Source organism: Pyrgilauda ruficollis, unplaced genomic scaffold (genome assembly GCF_017590135.1).
Source record: "Pyrgilauda ruficollis isolate IOZ18807 unplaced genomic scaffold, ASM1759013v1 scaffold150, whole genome shotgun sequence".
NCBI classification, from domain to species: Eukaryota; Metazoa; Chordata; class Aves; order Passeriformes; family Passeridae; genus Pyrgilauda; species Pyrgilauda ruficollis.
In genome coordinates, this window is record NW_024513655.1 from 834344 (window position 1) to 854363 (window position 20020).

A 20020-nucleotide genomic window follows, 5' to 3' on the forward strand; every position below is an offset into this window, starting at 1 on the left:
TTTTCTAACACTTTAGCAATGCCATAAAAACTCTGGGTTTTGCAGTTCTGAGGTCACATTGCTGGAGGTTTTGTTTGTTTGCTTTTTTAACCCAACACCTACACATGAACATCACTGACACAAAAGCATAACAGCATTAAGCATGACCCAGCTTCTGCTGAGGTTCACAGACATCTCTAAGCATTTCACAGAGAAGCACGCAAGACCAAGCTCCTTTTGCAAGGCACACAAAAGTTTGGCTGCAGTGCAGATAGGTATCCTTAGAAATATCAAGCACAAACTGCCCACTAATGGCAGTTCTGTTGAATGCTGTGAGTGAGCCACGTTATCTAGGCGCCAACATCAGGTCCAGGGCACGAGGGATAATTCCAGCTTCATTACCTTAAAAATAGTCATTTCATCTCTCAAGTTGTCATATCTCTGCTCCAGACTTGCATACTCTTTAACCAGGTTCTGATAACGAGATCTTTCTTCTTCCAGCTCTTTTTTCATCTGCATATTTTCCTCAACTGTGTTTCGTGCAAATTCATCTTTAAAATAGGAAGGGGGGGAAAATAAAGAAATTACAAACTTTAGCTGAGAAACAAGCTTCTTGTAAACATGTGGAACAACAACAACAACTAATGAACAAAATACTCTGCCACGAGCCTTTAAAATGCATGTAAGCATTCACTAATATTTAGAGACTATTATAATCTGCATTTGTCTCCTCAATATTTGAAACAGCTTGAGCTCTTCTGCTTGCAGAGCAGTCCTTTGCCTCGAGTTAAAGAGAAACCTCCAGTGCCTACAAACTGTCATTTAACTGTGGCAGCTCCAGCTCCCATGGACCAGCCATAAACCCACTTAAGAAAAGACCAGCATGGTACAGAAATACATTGGGTTGAAAAGGTGGTACTTGCTGCATATAGAAACTTTCCTGCCTGCTTCCCACCAGCAGCTTTGGCACAGGAGGAAAGCAACAGCTGCAGCTCTTCCTCATGTCGTCATTAACCATTTACCATGGCAAGATTGTGGGGTTCAAAGACGTTTTCATCCAAATAAATTCAGTCATTTGTTAAAAACTCCCCTCTGGAAGCAAACCTGCCCTCTCCTCTTCCTGAGAAACCAGGCAAATGTAGTCCATGTGTTGTTTTAAATGGGTGAACAACAAATCAACCCACTCCCTTTCTCCCATCTTAGATGCTCCAAAAGCATCCTGTAAGGGGTGAATAAATATTTGCAGCAAGTTTCTTCTTCATATGTTATCGTCATTCCTTCATTTTGTGTTAGGCTAGGAGCAAAAGGCACTTCACAAGTACCACAGAGCAGTGGTAGTTATATCCACAGCATGATGACCTTTGTAAATCCTGCTGCAAAATCAAAGCTGAAAAGGATGACAAAAATTAGAAAAGCATAATACATGCATGAGAGTTCCTTTTGTGAAATGGGATCTTCCCAGTTGCTTCCCCTGTGTATGACTTGCCAGCTAAGTCTCTGCTTTTAAAAAACACTTACAGGCTCGTCACACTAGAGAAATCCTTTGCCACAGCTCAATAATGTGAATTGTGCGAATTGTGCTATCCTTTGGATCCTTTATTAATTATTCTTGGGACACAGATATTCCCTACTCCATCAGCTTCACTGTCTCCCACACTGTCTGCATGAAATGCTTTAACATAACTGAACTAAAAAGCCTTGCTAGGTACTTTATTCTGTATTTCACCACTTAAACTGGCCTCTGGTTTACCTATTGTGCAGGTAGCTCTGTTCATGCAGTAGGACAGCATGAACAGAACTACCTGCACAACAAAATACAAAACAAAAGCCACCTGGAGAGGGTCATAGGAAGATTAGCACTTTTCAAGGCAGGGAAAATGAGCTTCAGGGGAGAAGATTAAGCCCTTGTCTAATGGAGGCATGACGATGCCATAGGCAGTTTTTCCTACCTTCAGACTGACAGAGGATCCTGCTGTTCAGCTCCTCTTTTTCTTGCTTCAGGAGAGCGTTTTCTTCTTCCAGGTCGGAGATGCGCTAGGGAACAAGGCAGAGAGTCACTGCTGGCTGCAGGGCAGAGCTCCTGCAGGGATTAATTTCACCTGGCAGGAGACAGGGGGCTTTGTTCGGCCTCTCTTTACTCTTTAAAAGATCTGTTCCCCTGTGCTTAGCCACTTATCCTTTGTACACCAGTAGCAGAAACACGGGAGAAATGCAGTGCTACAAAAGAGAATAACTTTCCCCTTCCTGAGTGCACTTGTCCCTTAAATCAACATTTTCAGCAGAATCTTACAAAATACTGAGCAGCTGGACTTGGTGGGTATGACCTGCAGGGGCACAGTTCTTGTAAGTGATCAGGTCATCAGATCAGAGGTTTATATTTAGATTTCAATGGGCTTCATCATTGTCTTCAAGTCACAGCACCACGTCACAGCTGCTGGGGAAATAAATCTGCTGCTTGTTCCCAGAGATGTAGCACTTCAGGAGCTGAGATGGACACAGTGAATGTGAGCTGAGTGAATAGATCAGGCTTTTTTAACTTTATTGTACCCAATCCATGCAGCATGATGAGTCACTTCAGTGCTTCCCACAGCTACAGAACTTCTGGTACAGCGAGGAATGACATGTACCAGAGCCCTTAGCAAAACAACAGCAGCATATTTAGGAACTATTAACAACAATTGCCTCATAAAAAATAATGAGAACAGGAACTAAATCCTGAAAAGTGCTATTTTCACTTGTCACAACTGCAAGGCTGGACTGATGCTGACAGCAATCAATCCTGGAACATTAGTCAGCCTCCTGAATTCTGGTGCATTCAACAGCGCTATCTCAAAACACACAACCATCATACTGTCAAGTAAAATTCGCTGCCACAGCTAAGCAGGATGATTCTGCTGCTGTCAGGGGGAGAACACACATCATCCCAGCACGTGTCATCCCCTATGCCTGCTCCTTCACTTCCTGTAGTCACTGCTTAGGAAACAGATACACACAGCAGAAGGATCTGAAGGCGCCAACGATAAACAACAATGTAAACACCACAATAAGAGTTTTCAGAGCCCAAGAGTAATAATTTTGCTGTCATCACTAGATTGAATTTATAGGCAGCCCAGCTGGCGTGCATTCCTAGCACAGATTTCAGTCTTCCACACAAGCATGTTCAAATTAAGGCATTTTATCAAACACTGGATGCCAGATACATGCTAATGATGAGGACAAAGCACAGTGAATATTTTAATGTAAGTCACAACTGAATCAGTCCTGATCCATGCACAAACTGAAAAACCTCCCCACTCATTACTCTCCCTGTTAATTTACTCCAGCTGTCTGCATTACATCTGTCTGCACCTCTCACTGAAGGCTGGAGTCTGGATGTACAACTAGAAAGTGAAAAACCCCACAATTTAAGCATACAGAACTACTCATGTTTTAAATGCTGTGAACTGAGCCAAGATTTTAATATTCTATACCAAAACCAACTGCACTCCTTCAACATAAATCACATCTGTCATTAGATTAGCACGAGTGTCTTCAAGGTAGGAAGAATTCTTTAAAAACTGGAGAAGAGATGCAGGAGTGACAGTATGGAGGAAAACCTGTGCTACAGTGGGACAGCAAGGAGCTCTACTTGTTCATTCCATCAGGAAAATATTAAAGACAGTGGGATTATTTTACTAATGCTTTTTATTGGGTGCTGATAAGGAATTCTCTGCCCAAAGCTATAATGGTTGGAAAACAAAACTGGGCAAAAATCCTGAGTCTTCTCAACTGTGCTGAGAGAATATTTGGAAGAGCAAGACTTAAGAGAATCCACAAAAATCATTCTCAGATTTTTAAATTTCTAATCCAGGTTGGGCAGAGGTATTTTTAAGATGTTCTCTTAAGCCACTGGATTTGTTTTCTGCATTCCTGTTTCTACGTGAAACAGGAACATGCTCAGAGATCAAGACCTGTGTGTAACCAAGCCCAGTGGGAACATGAAGGGTCCACTACACCCGGGGAGAGGCAAAGGGAGCAGGTCACACAATGGCCAAGCAACACCAACTCCATCCCTGATACCTACACGGACAACTTTTGTACCTCCTGCTTCTCCTTTCACAGGAAACAGATCTTTGGAGGTGCTTCAAATGCAAGAGCACCTGCTTCCAAAGATTTCTGTGGAAGATGCTGAGCAGGGAGCACCTGTGATGGCTGCAGCTCTTATCTAAGTGTCTCCTTGGAAAAACCTGCTCATAAGGCCTGCCTTCCATCCTCCCCCAGTCTTGTAAGGAAAGGATGATGGCATTTGGCACTTTCCTAATTAAATTCCTGGCCAGGCTGTCAATTATCCTAGCCCACCAAGTGAGAAGAATAGGTGCTACCAAAAGCCCTGGAAGGAGCAGTTGGTACTTACCCAGATGTTTCAAACTTTATCATAAAATTAAATAAGAAGAGCTATTCTAAAACTAAGGACAGAATAGCTATGATGAAGAGATTAAAGGACTTTTTGTCAGTAACTAAATCATAACTGACATGGATTTGCAGGAGCTTCAGAAAAATTAAAGGCTCATCTCAGTCTCAGTCAGAAGTGAGATGTCTTTGGGAATCTGTCCCACTACAACCATGCCCATGGTGTCATCTTGATATTGAAGGCAAAAACTGTTTCTCACCTGAATTTAGTTTCATTATGCTTCCCAGCTTCTAGCAGATATTAGAACAACTCCAAAATCTCTTCCCAGAACTTTTCTTGGGAAGTGTTCTGGCTAAATTAATATTTTCAGGAAGGACACAGGTCCTCTCCATCTTCCCACTTACAAGGAACCGAAGGGAGCAATGTAAAGCTAATGTCAGAAATAGGAGCCTGCACCATTAGAAATGTTTTATAATTAAACCGTCTATTTTCATGGTGAAATGCACAGTCTTTGCTCTGCTGTGGGCACTTTTACAACAAGGGAAAGCTTCTGCTTTGTTTTCATGCTTTTTAAAAGCATTTCTTCAGTGATTAATCCAACCTTCCATCCAAGTGCTCAAGGGCGATTTGCAATCAAGAACAAAGAGACACAGTTTATCCCCAGCTTCATCACCCTTAAAATCAGGCATCCTTTCAGGCCCTAAAAGCCTATGCTGCACCCAGCTAATGAACAGAGCCCTGTGCCAAAAAGAATCTAATCATTTTAAAAGGAAATCACTGGTTTCACATGTCCCTGAGTGGTGCACCACAAGTGCCAGGAGTGGAGCAAGTGATCACCTGGCAGCTCTCTTGGTCCAGCCAAGGACAGCAAGTGTACAGACTGTTCATCTCTTTGAGAAGAACACCCAAAAGTGCATTTTAGTCATGCCAGAGGTTCAGGGTAAATCACCCTGACCACAGTCCTTCACCACAGCTCCTCAGCCAAACCCACCACCTGAGGGCTCGGCCTCGGGGGGAGGCTGGCCACAGCAATGGTGCTGTGTGAAGTGCACTAGAAGAGCCTCCACTGTAATAATAACACAGCTAATTCCAGGGCTCTTGTTTTTGGGTTTTTTTTTTTAAATTTCCAAAAGTGACTCCTCTTCAGGTTGTCACACAACATGTACTGTTCTAGAATAACAGCTGCAAAACAGCTTTTTCTTTGCAATTTATTGAGTAGAAAAGCCCTAAATTATTTCCAATAGCAAGATCAAAGATTCAATTCAATTTTTGATGCAGAAGAGATATCATGGATTTAACCTGAGCAGCCACAAGCATTTGCAGAAAGAAACTGAACTCTCATCTCAGTGCCTCGGGTTAAGAGAATGGGTATTACTCAGAATTAATCTGATCAGCAAAGAAATTCAGGGCAAAAGGCCCATCTTTGCTATTTGCAGAACAAACTCTACACTCTGAAATCACTTTCTCCCACTAGAATGCCTTCTTGTACAAGGGTGGCAGTGTTGGACCACTCCCACCCCAAGAGATAAAGCACAGGAGCTGCACTTGATTGTCCTTGTGGTTCCCTTCCAAACCAGGATATTCTGTGGGCTTGCATGAAGGAGGAAGAAAAAAAAAATAATCCATTTAGTGTACATCCCACCTCCAAATGCTATAAAAGCCTCTTAGAACGAGAAGCTGGTGCTGGAGCAGTGCCTCTCCTCAGGGAGGGAAGCTGGTCCACACATTGATCATACTCTGTGTTACCTACAACACCAGCTATGTCAGAAACTGAGCCTTGTGTCCTATCCTGGGCTGGGATGAGGAATATTTACATCTTTCTAATATTTGCAGCAGCTGTGACAGACCTCCCCAGTAATTTGCATTAGACACCATGAGAAATCACTGTATACACATGAAGCTCTGGCATTTACATGAATCTCAGGACAAGAAAAGCAGCTTCAAGTAGTGCCAGGGCAGGTTTAGATTGGATATTAGGGAAACTTTTTGCACTAAGAGGCTTGTAAAGCATTGGAACAGACTGCTGGGGGCAGCGGTGGAGTCACCAGCCCTGGAAGTGTTCAAAAACCACACAGAGGACACAGTTTAGTGCTGAACACAACACTTGAGGACACGATTTAGTGCTGGATGGGTGGTGCTGGGCTGAAGGTTGGACTTGGTGATTTTACAGGTCTTTTTCAGCCTTTACAACTCTGTGATTCCATGATGTTCATGGTTATATTAGGCATCCCGATTTCCAGATGTGTTCCGGTTTGGGGCATTTCTTTGTGATTGGCAGCACAAAAGGCACAGAAAAGGCTGGGGTGTCCTGACACAAGGCAGCCACTGCTCCTGCAGGGACATCCACTTGTCCTGCCCCAGGAGCTGGGGTAAATCCTAGGGGCGTTCAGCAGCAGAAATAACACTCAAAGAACAACACTCCCCTTCAGAGCTGTGAAGAGCAAGCTCTCACCAGCATGGACACCTGCAGGAGACAGACAGACAGACAGACAGACAGAGGTACCTTCCTCAGCAGGTCCCTCTCCTTGCCGTGGCTGTCCTCCAGGACCTCCCTCTCCCCATGAGCCCTCTCCAGCTCCATCCGCAGCTTCTCCATCTCCTCCTGCAGGCTGAGGAGCTGCTTGCCATCACCCTGCTGGGTCTGCTGGTACTGCTGCAGCTCCTTCTTCAGTTTCTCCACCTCGGAGGAGTGGGCTGATGTCAGCATGGACAGCTGCTCATTCAGAAGCTTGTTCTCCTTGTTCTGCAGCCAGCATCCCAGAAAGAAGAAAACAAGAGCACAAGTGACATCAATGCATGCAGTGATGCACTACAAAAGTAACCACTCAAATCCTCAAGCATGGTGGATGACAGACCCACAATAACAAACTTTTCCATGCATGTCCTATTGAAGCTCACAAAGCTATTTCCAGACTGCGACAAAAACTCAATAATATTTTGGCAACAATTACAGAAGTATTTGTCAAATTGGTACTACGCTGATATCACTCAGAGCAAAGGCAAATAACTCTTGGTAGCACTGGCAACCAAACCAAAATACTACACTTCTATTTCCAAGCAGCATTGCTTAATGTGATTGGTTTGCAGTTCTGGGGGGTTTGTAGGATTTCTTTTGCAGTTTACACTTCTATTCCTGAACCCCATGCCTGCAGAAATCTGGAGTGACAATACAGAACTGCAGCTTCAAGCACAAGGAGCTCCCCAGACTCCAGTTAGGTCATGCGCCAGCTCAGCCATCCTTTCATTTGCTCAGGTTTTCACTTCTAGCACTTAGCACTGATTTTCTCCCCAGTTTTCAAAACTGAAAATTTAGCAGGCTTAGCTGAATTTTCGGCTTCAAATCAAAGTCAATGGGCACTACATTGTGACTAATAAAACATCATCATTATTAGGCATCCCCAGGCCAAAGACCTAGAGCTTCATTAAAAGCCTACTACATAAGCTGTGCTGACTGTGGGTAGATAATCTTGATACCACAAGAAGCATTTTGAAACTTTAAATGCATTCTGTTCTTTCAAGTTTGCTCTGATCATCCTTCTGGCCCTTCTTAAGGTGACCTCCCAAAGCACCCCCTCTCACTGCATCTCAGTGCTCTGAAGCAAGATAAAGACACATCTCAAATAGAAAAACAAGTAAATGAAGCATATCAACATTTTCTTCCTTTGCTCCCTAGTAATGAATTATTAATGAACATCAAAATTCAGCATTCGTATCATATTAGGAAATTATAATTTCTGCATGACCAAAGGCATTTCATAGACTCCTAGAATGATTTGAGCAGGAAGGGACATCATGATCCCTGCCATGGGCAGGGACACCTTCCCCTGTCCCAGGCTGCTCCAAGCCCCATCCAGCCTGGCCTTGGGCACTGCCAGGGATCCAGGGGCAGCCACAGCTGCTCTGGGCACCTGTGCCAGGGCCTGCCCACCCTGCCAGCCAGCAATTCCTTCCCAAGATCCCAAAATCTGTGCCTGCCCTGTGGCAGTGGCAGCCATTGCCTGTGTGCTGTCCCTGCAGGCCTTGTCCCCAGTCCCTGTGCAGCTCTCCTGGAGCCCCTGGAGGCCCTGGCAGGGGCTCTGAGGTGTCCCTGGAGCCTTCTCTTGTGCAGGGGAACAGCCCCAGCTGGGCCAGGCTGGCTCCAGAGCAGAGGGGCTCTGAAGATATTTCCAAATAAATGCATGTTCAGAACCCTGTGTATATGGTTTTACACAACACCCAACCAAGATTTTCATTAAATACAAGATAAATGCACAGGAATGTTCTGGGATTTTTTTATTAAAAACTACTGACATGAAAGAGCATTTACTGGGTTGTTCCCCACTGCAATCAGAGATTGCTCAACAGACCCTGTTAAATTCAAACTTGCTGTTTTTTCAATTTATTATCCAGCCCTGCAGATCTGAGACAGTCCTGGTTTCAACCCAGGCTCTGTAAAAAAACCTAATTTATTTTGCTACCAAAGGCAGATGTAACAAATTCCTCAGTTTGTTACCCAAACTAATCTTATTCACAAAAATGCTCACAGAGATAGTAGTGCTTGCACAGTAGAGAGCTCACAGTGTGTCTAAATATTGGCTGCAAGAACATGCAACACTAAATTAGGCACATGCCTTGTAAGTGTCTCAGGCAATTCCAAAAAACAGATTTAAAGAAAATTACCTGAAGGGGAAAAAAAAAAAAAAAAACAAACAGAAGAAAAAAAGAGAAGGAATTGGTCCAATGTGAATAGAAAAGAAAGTGCTCCAGAGAGGATACAGCAAAATAGATCAAAATCTTTCTTCAGTGTGCAAAAAATCGCTCACTGATTGAAAAATCTAATTAAATGATTCCAGTTACAGATGCCAGAGCATCTGAGCCGAGGCTGACATACAATAATAGGTTGTAATGTTTTCAAAGAAAGATCTCTTCCTTGGGGGCACACGGAGGATTGCATCTCTACTCATGCATGAGCTAAAGTAGCAGAAATAGAAACATTTTCTTCCACAGCCACTCAAAAAAACCAACACAACTGCAGCTCTCCAGGTTACCTGCTATATGCTCTTTTTTCTTGTAAACTTAACTGGTATTTTCAAAGGTTGTGTTTATAGATTAGCAAGGACTGAAAGCAAGATCCTTCAGGGAAACTACGATACTGCAAACGCACCGTGCCAGAAAAAAGATTCAGTGCACTGAAAAGAGAATCTACTGGAACGGTGCTCCTTAGCACTTCCAAAGCATCCCAGGGAAACCTGGCAGCCCTGGAAGGATGGTTAAATTCAGCTCACTGGACAGACCACCATGTGTAACCCAGAGCAGGAAAAGCTACACGGAAAACATCAAAGAAACTCCTACAAAATGGTCTATGGAGAGACTGAGGGAGAGAAAAATGAGTTTGAGACCATTATTTCTGCCTGGTTAAAAGCTCTCCATGACTCCTTCCCTAAAGCAGATCCTTCTGCTGCTTTCATAACCCATGACAGGAAAGACAATGTTAACCAAATGTTGGGGTTTTTTCCTTCACTGTTCTACTGCCACACTTCTCCTAGAAAGAAAATAGGGGAAAATACAAACTGTAAAATATTGCTGATGTTCCAGTGTCAAGTCCAGCTGCTCAGCAGATCCAGCACTGATGTTCACACTCATTGCATGAGTGCAGCCCAAATTATCTCGACCAGGAATGACTCATCCTATTCAATTCCACCAAAATACCCTCTGGATGAAAGGTCATACCTTTCAAACCTTATTCTGAGTTTCCAATTCCTAACCTACCGCTAGCAATATCTAAGTATGGAAACAGGCATTTTAAAATTAAACACCAGGGTCTGGAAGTTGGACCCTGTTGCGGTGCAGTTAATGCAGTGCAGACAATTAACACTGCAGTGAGGGTGACCACAGCAATGCAACCCCCTGTGTGTGCTGAGTCTGCACTGTCTGAGCCAACACAGAGCCCCTTGTCACCACCCCCAACACAGGACTGCTCCTGTCATACTGGGGTGGGGAGATTTCAGCTGGTGAGGGAGCTGTGTGGAATGGACAAGGGTCTCTGACAACACCTCAGAATGATAAACTGGAATTATCACAAACTGGTACTACAAATAAGGGGCAATCCCAACTGAAGAGAATGTTCTCCTACCTGTAAAAATTCGGTTTAAGGGGACAAGTGGATGTGAATTTCCCTGTTGATATTAGTCAATACAACTTGGTCTCATTCAGCATTTCTTATGATCACCCCTCAATTCCTTATACAGCAACACAGAAGGTATTTAACAAAGTAATTTGCACACATTAGTAGGTAAAAAATTATTCTGGTATGTCTGTAAAATCAAACCATTATTTTGCAGCTCATTAATGGCAAATGGCTACTGAAGAAAAGACCCCTGTGATCAAAGAGTCAGTGTAAGGTCATCAACTCAGGGATCTGTCACATCACACCATCCCACCTCCCCTTACTCCTAGAGAGTTGTTGTGTCTAGTAACACAAAGCATTTACCTAAATTGCTGTTTATTTTCCAGGGAATGTGACTCCTAAGACACACAGTTCACAACACCAGTGGTGGCACACACTCTGCATGCTCAGTGCCCACAAAGCCAAGAGCACAGCAGGGCAATTCAGCCCCAAACCCGTGACAGTGGATCCCATGTGTGTGGAAACCCAGAGCACTGGGAATATTTCTCTGTCTGCTCTAGGGTGCCCTGACCACCAGGGGACCACTGACTTTGACCCTCATTCGTGGAATAAATTTCCTACACTTCAAGACAGACCAGAATCCACTAAAGTGTGAAATAGATTATAGAGAGTAGTGTCGGTGTATCACTTGGTGAGAAATTTAGGATTTGGGATTTTTAGTATGTTGTGGATGGAAGCAAGATGGAGGGCACAGGGTGTCATCCCTTCATGCTTCTTCTTCCTTCTTCTTCATGGGTTTGAGTGGCATTTTGTAATTGGGCAGAAAAGTCCACATTGTGGGCTCTTTGGGATCAGTTATTGGGTTAAAAGGGAAAATACTCTAGGTGTCAGTTCTTAATTGGATAGTTCAATCTTAAAAGACCTTGTAACAAAAGATAGTTAGCCATTTTGTGCCTTCTAATGAAAAGCTGCTGAACTCACAGTAGTGAGATTGTTTTACTGATAAGAAATAATAAACACTTTAGTCTGAGCGTGAACTACCGTCTCAAGTGCCTTCAATCCAGACCCAGAGAAACCGACACACATGGAGCTGGCTTGGGTTTTCAAGCAACAATTTACAAAACTGCCATTCTGTTTTCCCCCTCCGAGTCCTGCTGGGCAGTCCCCACAACAATTCCAGTACAGCCTGGAGCAAGCTCTTACAAACGCCCGGCTGCCCCAACACGACCCTTCCCAGACGACACGGAAAAAGGCACAAAGCAGTGTCTGGGCCGGGCCTATCCCAGAACAGCCCGGGACGTACCTGCTCGTCCACCTTCCTCTGCAGCTGCACCACCTTGTTCTCCATGCCGATGTTGAGCTTCTTGAGGTGCTGTGCCGAGCGTGCCTCGATGCGGAGGGCCTGGAGCTGGCGCCGGGCCCTGAGGCGCCGCCAGTGGCACTGCAGCACCACGGCGGCGGCCTGGGCCCGGCGGAACCGCGCGCGGGCCAGCCAGCCCCGCGCGTACTTCTGCAGGACGGTGGCCTTGTGCTCCATCAGCATCTGCAAAAACACGGGCACAACGGGGCAGTTAACAGAGGCGAGGCACGGAATTGAGGAAACACAGAATGGTTTGGGTTGGAAAGGACCTTAAAAGATCATCCACCGTGGGCAGGGACACTTCCACTAGATCAAGGTGCTCCGACCTGTCCTTGGAAACTTCCAGGGATCTGGCTGCTCTGGGAAACCTGCGCCAGGGCCTCTCCACCCTCACAGCCTTCCCAATATCTTCTCTAAATCTACTTTCCTTCAGCTTAAGGCCATTCCTGGAAAGTCACCTGTACAGCAACTCTGGTTTGGCCGCAACAAACATTAAACTCTTCCCAAACCGCCTTGGAAAGGGTTTCTGCTCCAAGAAATGTCCTGGTAGATGCAGGTGCTGATGGCTGGAAATAGAGGCTGTGGCTTTGCACCCTCCTTCACCGACAGGCACTGTTGTCAATGGATGCAGGCAGGACACCTCTCCTAGGAGCCTGCTTGATCTCAAAGTAAAGACCTGCTTGGCCAGTGACATGAGGGGATATTATCCTGGTATGAGGACTTGGTGGGAGCATCTGGGCTCAAGTGTGACTTTGTGGACCACCCCAGCAGAGTACTGAGATCCACCAGAGACACAGCTCCAGAATAAACACTCATTAACAGACACACCAACACTCAGCAATGAACTTACTGTCCCCTCAGCATCAGACATCACCCAAACCAGAACAGATCTGTAGGTTTTTTTCTGTGTTCCGCCTCTGCATTATGATAATTTTTACTGCAGATAGATGTTGTCCTGATGGGATTTCATATCATGTGTATAACCTTCAAATAAAACCATGAGTCCTTTCACTAAAGTCTGCAGCTAGTTCTCTAGCACGGTTCAATTTGTAGTAATTTTTACCTGTTTTCATGAAATTTCTGGCATGTTTGCATTGAATTTCTTCCCCAAAATTTACAGCTATCTTGTCAGTCAGTGGCAGTTCAATTTTGCTGTCTAAAATTGAAGGCTGACATTTTAGAGATACAAACAGCATGTTGTTAATAACTTCCTTATGCTTCAGCCTGCTAAGGAAATAAATAGGAGAATTTGAAGATTACAAGACATTTTATTGTTATTAGTTTGGGTTAAGTTGTCTCAGAAAAGGTTATCCTCTCAGCTTCTCTTACAAATACTTTGTTTTACCCTAAGGCTTTCTTTGCAGTTGCAAATTTTAATTCAGAATAAAGGGATTGTATGAATTTAGGAGGCAGCAAGAATGGGTGTGAAATGAGCTTTGTATGTCTCCAGCCTCAGCATTCATAAACTGGGGAAGCTAGTGATCCCAAAGAGGTAGAAGAAACCCCACTGCATTGCCTTGGCCACTTATTTCATCTTTACAGCGAAATTTTGGGTGGGCACTGGGCATGCCCTCACCCACAGATCATCATCCACAGCCCTGCATCTGTCACTGAACATGCACTGGAACCAACACTTATATCTAAAACCTATACCCAGGTGCTCCAGAGATGAAGGATGCTCAGATTAGAGAGGCCTGGCCTTCAACCAACTTTTACACCTGCTTAAGATTTGGGTGGCCTTGAATCTTAGAGAGTTTAACTGCTGGACCAGCTGCCTCCTCGGCAGAAGCTCCCACTTTAAAAAATAGATGCTGAAACAGCAGTGGCAGCACAAATTCCTTATCACCAGCTGCTGTGTCTCAAAGGACAGCCCTGGTCTCTCTGGGAGGTCACCAGATGTCCAGGTAGTTTCAACTATTTCCAGGAACAGGCTTTTCTATCTTGATGCCTCTCACTTGGAGTAGCCTCACAACCCAGTTAGGCACCAATTTAGGTAACTACCAACACAGTGCTGGGTCTGAGGAGTAGACAGAAGATTCTCCAAAGCTGTTCTCAGTTTCCTAACAGAGTGTAGCTGGAGAAAGTGGACAAGTGATGAGGGGACAGGACAAAGGGCAACGGCTCCCACTGCCAGAGGGCAGGAACAGATGGGATATTGGGAAGGAATTGCTGGCTGGGAGGGTAGCCATGCCTTGGCACAGGTTTCCCAGAGAAGCTGTGGCTGTCCCTGGATCTCTGGAAGTTCTCAAGACCAAACTGGACAGGGCTTGGAGCAACCTGGGACAGTGGAAGGTGTCCCTGCCTTTGGCAGGAGGTAGAATGAAGTGATCTTTAAGGTCCCTTACACCCAAACCACCCCAGAATTCAATTATTTATTACTATGTCACTGCTGTCATGAAAACTAAATCCTTTGTCTCCCGCTCCAGGTTTAACAAAGAAAGATAAAGGAGAGACCTAATTAAAGAGATATTTCTATCAATAAATTACTTTCTGCCTTCCATGACAGACCCTCCTTTTCTTCCTACCTTACCAGGAACAGCCCCTGCATGCAGCCCCGACACAGGGATGGGGAGGCTTCAGCAGAGCATAGGTTAGACCAAATGACATTTCCACATCTCCACAACACCTCCTGGCACCACAGTGACCAACTCCATTTAGCTGCTCTGCTGAGGTGCTGCTGCCAAAATGGTTTTTGCCTGCACAGCTTTAAATAGCAAAGCTCGCCATAACCGTCCATTCTCTGGCAACACTGAGGGCTGTCAGCTTCACAAACATCAACACAGCCACAACAAACACACCACAGAAGTAAACATAAAGGTTTTTTCCTCGTGCAAAGACCCTGCTGGAGATGTACCTGGTGGTAAATCCTCCTGACAAACATGCCCCGAGCAAAAGCCTGGATGGTGAGAGTGGCGCTGCGGACCCTGAGGAAGGCCCGGCGCATCCGCAGCATTCGGTACTGCTTCTGCAAGATGATGGCAGCCCTCGTCCTCCTCAGGTGCTGGAAAAGCCTGCATGCACAGGAGGAGGGTAAGCAGGGAAAATAAACTCAACTTTTTTCCTGATGCAGTAAGTTTTAAACCAGGGGGAGAGGAAAACTTTAGTCCAATGTGGCTTGATGGTATTCAGGAAAGACCACCCCAACAGCTGGGCTAAGAAAGCCTCCATGCTGTCAGACAGCAGCCATGGAACCCAGGAGCACTAGAACCACAGATCAGCACACCTCATTTTTCCCAAACAGCATTAAACCCAAGTACTCCCCAGGTTTTCCTTGGTTTGAACTCTCTGCCTTGTGTCCTTGTGCCAACCAGCACCCAGGTTGGCTCCAATACCTCCCTGACTATAAAAGCACACTACTGACTCAGTGAAAACAGCAGCAAATTGATTTGACATTTAAACTGGTGTGCACTGCTTTGGCAACATTCCTGAGCAGAGCCTCAAGGCATTCACAGACAGTAAATAATGAGGGATGTGGTCAGCTCTGCACCATGTTGCTCCCATTCTCTAGCTGAACTCATGTTCAATTTGCTGTTACACCAGTTAATAAATGCCCATAAACCCTCCATTAAATTTGATAATTAGCTTGTTTTGCTGGATTTATGATTCATTTCTTGCTCTCAGCATGCAGCATTGTACAGAAATTTGATCTATTTCTTTTATTTTGTGAAAAGCCTATCAAAACTAAGAGCCACATCAGATTAGCTCATATATTCCTCTGATTGAGGTAAACGGTTTCTCATTAGGACCCACTGAGCCAGGGCTTCCTGAAGAGGATAAGGGATGGCCTGCCTCCAAAAAGAGACAGTAGTTACTCAGATGCCATCCCACCCTACAAACCCTGCACAATGAGGGGAACTGAAAAATTATGTAGAAGAGACTCTGCAGCTGCTGGTTCTCACTGACACCAACCCCTTTCACAATCACAAATAACACCACAAATTCAGCTAGTATCTCTGATGTTCTTCTGCTGATTGTCTGGCTTATAGAAGGGCCACAAGAAGGAAGGTGGCCGGTGTGTTGAGATGCTGTTGCATTGTTTCACTCCTGCCTCACATCTACCCTACACCTGCCACCAGCAGCCCACCCTCCAGCAGAGTGCTACCTGCAGAAACCCCAGCAAGCCACTGACACAAGGGTTCCTGCACAGAAAGGGTTAACATTAGGCTCCTTTATTATCTACTGTACACAGCCCCCCTGCCAGTGATTTGGAGTGATTTTCCTCATTAGGAAGGATAGAGCCAATCAATCCTGAGAGCTCCCCCTGGACATCAGGAGACACAAACCTTGTCCCTGCAGGGGAGGAGTGCATACCAACTAGGCAGCCCTTCCCCAGCTGATCCAAATGCCCTTTACCAAAGGCAGTCCCAGGAAAATATTAATTCTGTGAAACACTTTCACCTAAATGCTTCAGAGTACTGCAGTCACCTCATTATAACCAGATTGTCTATGTTATGACCTTGGCCCAGCACCTAGAAATTAAACTAACATAAATATGAAACCAGTTTGAGGCAAAAAATTCTGATCACTTGCCCCTAAATACAGCCAGACAGAGGAGCCAGAAATAAGTAAGCTCAACCTTTAGCCCAGAAACTCTCAGTTTTACCCAGACACACATTACACGTCTTGCTTTCAAGCGAGCAGAGCACTTCCAAAGCTCCTCATATAAACCCCCAAGTTTAAGATCTAGAAGACGCGACAGATTGAAAACCCAGGTGGCCAGGGGTGTTTTCACACTCGGCTCCCCAGCTGGCCTCTCTGGGGCTCCCCAGGACCCACCTGCGTGCCAGGTGCCCGCGGGCATAGCGCTGCAGGGCGAGGGTGGCTCGTCTCAGCCTCTGGTACCTGGCCCTCTGCAGCCAGCCCCGCACCGTCTTCTGGATCATGATGGTGGCAGCCCTGAACTTATCTGCCCGCAGTTTCTCCAGATATGCCACCTGGCCTGCACGGAAAAAGATCTTGGTACGGCCAAACTGGAACTTGTCTGGATCCTTTTCAAAAGCATAAAGGAAATTATATTTAATTGAGGCAAATATTGCTTTTTTTCTTTTTGTTTTCAGTATAAGTTGATCAGTAGATACAGAGTAAAAACACCACTTTGAATCAAAGTTATCAACTGACATCTCTTATTAATTGGGTAATGAAGATATTATTAGACTCCATTATTAGATAAATTAGATTATTAGACTTATTAAACATTATTATATATCATTAGACTTACTACATTTGAGCATCTATACACCCATTACAGAATGCAGCACTAGGACTCAGTCTTAAATTCCATATATTTACACAAATTTTGAAGGGGTTTTGGGTTGTTTTTTTTGTGTTTTGTGGGGTTTTTTTGCTTAGTTGGTTTGGGGTTTTTTGTTGTTGTTTGGTTTTGGTTTTTTGTGGTGCAGAAGTTTATTTGGGGTTTATTTTGTTTTGGGTTTTGTTTGTTTATTTGCTTTTGGGGGTTTGGGGTTTTTTGTTTGGATTTGGGTTTTTGTTATTTGTTGGTTTTTACACAAATAAAGAAATCACAGAATCACAAAATGGTTTAGGTTGGAAGGGACCTTAAACCTCATGTATATCCAACCTCCCTGCCACGGGCAGGCATGCCTTCCACTACACCAGACTAGAATGCAACACCAGAGCACTTCAAGAAAAACATTTCTTTTCCAAAAAGATTGGTGTTTAGATCTACAAAGTCATATATGTGCTGCAAAATGCTCTCAGCCAAGGGTAACACTGGGTGCAAAAAGAGGAACACAATTGGGTAAATTCCTCAAAACCCCACAGGAAATCTATAGATCAAACATTAAAACCTGTCTAAGGTGCTGTGCACATTCTGAGCCACTCAACAGCAAAAAACCTTTGCATGCACATTTGCAATTTAAAAATGCATACAAGCAAGCAGTAAAGTTTTGGTAAGGTGAGGTGGCAAAACCTTCTGATTCATTTATGGTAAAAATGTCCTGATCTTTTGTGGGATGCTTTTTCCACATAGGGCCACTGAAAGTCTCCCACACATCAAGATAAGGCATTACTGCACTTTCCCCTTACTCATTTGTGCAAAGAGTCATTTAATGATTGACTAAGGCTCATGACATTGTCTCAGGGTGGACCCCTGAAATGTGCTCCAGCTGTGGCTAGACGAAACCAGAAGGAGGGGATGGGGGGGACACATTTTTTTAAAAGTTCCCAGTCATTCATGCCCAGCCAGTGGCAGAAAACTCTGCACTTCACCAGCACTGAAATTATTCACTCCTCTTAACCACAACCAAGAAATTCCATGTCCCACTTCTCCCTGCCACCTCCTCGCAAGACTCCTCATTTCAGGAAAACTCCCAGGTTGCCTGGGGTGGAGAAGCACCTGCACGTGCAGCAGGTGAAGCTGGAGCAATTTCAGACTACATCAAAGCCATGAGTTTAGTGCTTTCAGCACCAGTGACAAAGATCTGGTCCCAGCTCACCTTAATGAGGTCTTCCAACAGGGTCTGACAGATCTGCTTCTTGTCATTCTTAGAGAGGTCTCTCTTGTTCATAAGCACACGGTATCTATTGAAAAAGTCAGAGTAGGACCACCTGAAAGCAAAGCACACGCTGGGTTAGTCTGCATGCTGGGCACTGCTTCACTAAAATAAAGTGCTGGAGTCGTAGATGAGCCAAAGTGTGAAATATTTCAAGGGATTTCTCACCACTACCCTCAGCATGGACCAACTCCAAAAGGAGCTACTCACCCCCAATCTCAGCCTGGCCCCAGTCTCAGACACTGAAAGACCATCTCAGGGCCTTTCTAGCTGGAACACAAAGGCCACAGATCACCCTGTTTTCATCCCTGATGTTCTTCCCAATCTGCTGCTCTTTGCCACTCAAATGCAACAATGCTATTCCCGTCACAAAGAAGAAGCTAACTTCGGAGAAATCTTGGATTGCCCAAAAATAAAAATCAAACAGCAACCTTGATAAAGTTGTAGAGAATTATTCAAATAGATATTCTTTGTTTTTTGTGTTCCCAAAGTCTGCTGAATACTAATTTCAATCGACTCCCCTGATTGCTCCATCTTGAGGTCTGTGACTGACACCCTTCAAACAAACACAAAATCTTTTGGCTCTGGAAAGACAAAGCAGCCCCTTGGAAGATGCCTCACTGTCTCCAGCAGCAAAGCCTCCAAACAGGCAACGCTAATTGAAGGAATTAGAGCACTGTATCCTGCTGCTAGAAATATCATCTCCTGCTGCTGGTGATAGATGTAGAGCCTGCAGACTGCGATCCTGAAATTGCTTCAGCATCTGCCAAGTTTCAGCCTTCTCTAAATTAACACAGTGAGTTATAAACCCCTCAAAACCTGAGATTTTAATTAACACTAAACTTTTCCAGCAATGTCCCGAATGATCACTGATATTTCAACAAAATACACACAACAAACGTCAAATGGAGACTGGAGAGAAACGCAGAGGATTTGATTTCTGCCCTCACTCAACAAAACCACCTGCGAGCCTGATCCTTACCTGCAGGGATGCTCTGGAAACCAGGATGAGAACAAACTGTGAAGATCTGCCATACAGAAACATCCTCTTCACCCACAAGCCCCATGCATACCTTAACTTTTTGCATTACTGCACCAAATTCTTCCTATTTTTACACTTCCAGGGATTAAGAGTGTGGGAGGGAAAATAAACTGCAAAGGGCCAGAGCATTGCTTGTGACAGGTCGTGGCCAGTTTGCAGTGGTGAGGCTGAGTGAGACCACCTGAGCAGTCACAGCTGCCAGGTCTACAAAATACATCATGACATAAAACAGTTCAGTTGGAAGGGACCTGCACAATGATCTACTCCAGCTGCTGGTATCTCTCATGAAACACCTTGAGAGCTGTGGTATTTGCTAAGACAGTCATATTGCTGATTTCAAAACACACAACCAACAGAGTTTTGTGTCACTTCAGAAGACGGGAGGAAAGACAATGCTCTTTTTCATTGAAAAGAGTACAGTAGAAGGAAATGTTTACAAAGGGAATGAAAAGAGCAAATGGGGGGGAAAGGTGGACTGGTAAGCCGCATGTAACTCCTGCATGGACACACAGCACCCAGGACACAACTAGTAAAGAATAACGGGACTGGCAAAAACCAGAATACCATTAGGACTGCACCTAAAGCCAAAGGCAAAATGGAGAGTTCATGGGGGCAGAAGCTTGAGGGCAAC

General features: G+C 44.7%; 1 protein-coding gene across 1 annotated transcript in view; it reads right to left on the bottom strand.

The window, feature by feature from the left end:
- Positions 1–20020, bottom strand: part of MYO5B (myosin VB) — a 119468-nt gene that overhangs the window by 29890 nt on the left and 69558 nt on the right. Inside the window, exons 19-25 of the mRNA XM_041461684.1 lie at positions 18291–18402; positions 16612–16823; positions 14690–14846; positions 11779–12018; positions 6873–7112; positions 1929–2013; positions 382–530 (exon numbers count right to left, since the gene is read on the bottom strand). Coding sequence (XP_041317618.1) covers positions 382–530; positions 1929–2013; positions 6873–7112; positions 11779–12018; positions 14690–14846; positions 16612–16823; positions 18291–18402 — 1195 coding nt within the window. The remainder of the gene's footprint in view (positions 1–381; positions 531–1928; positions 2014–6872; positions 7113–11778; positions 12019–14689; positions 14847–16611; positions 16824–18290; positions 18403–20020) is intronic.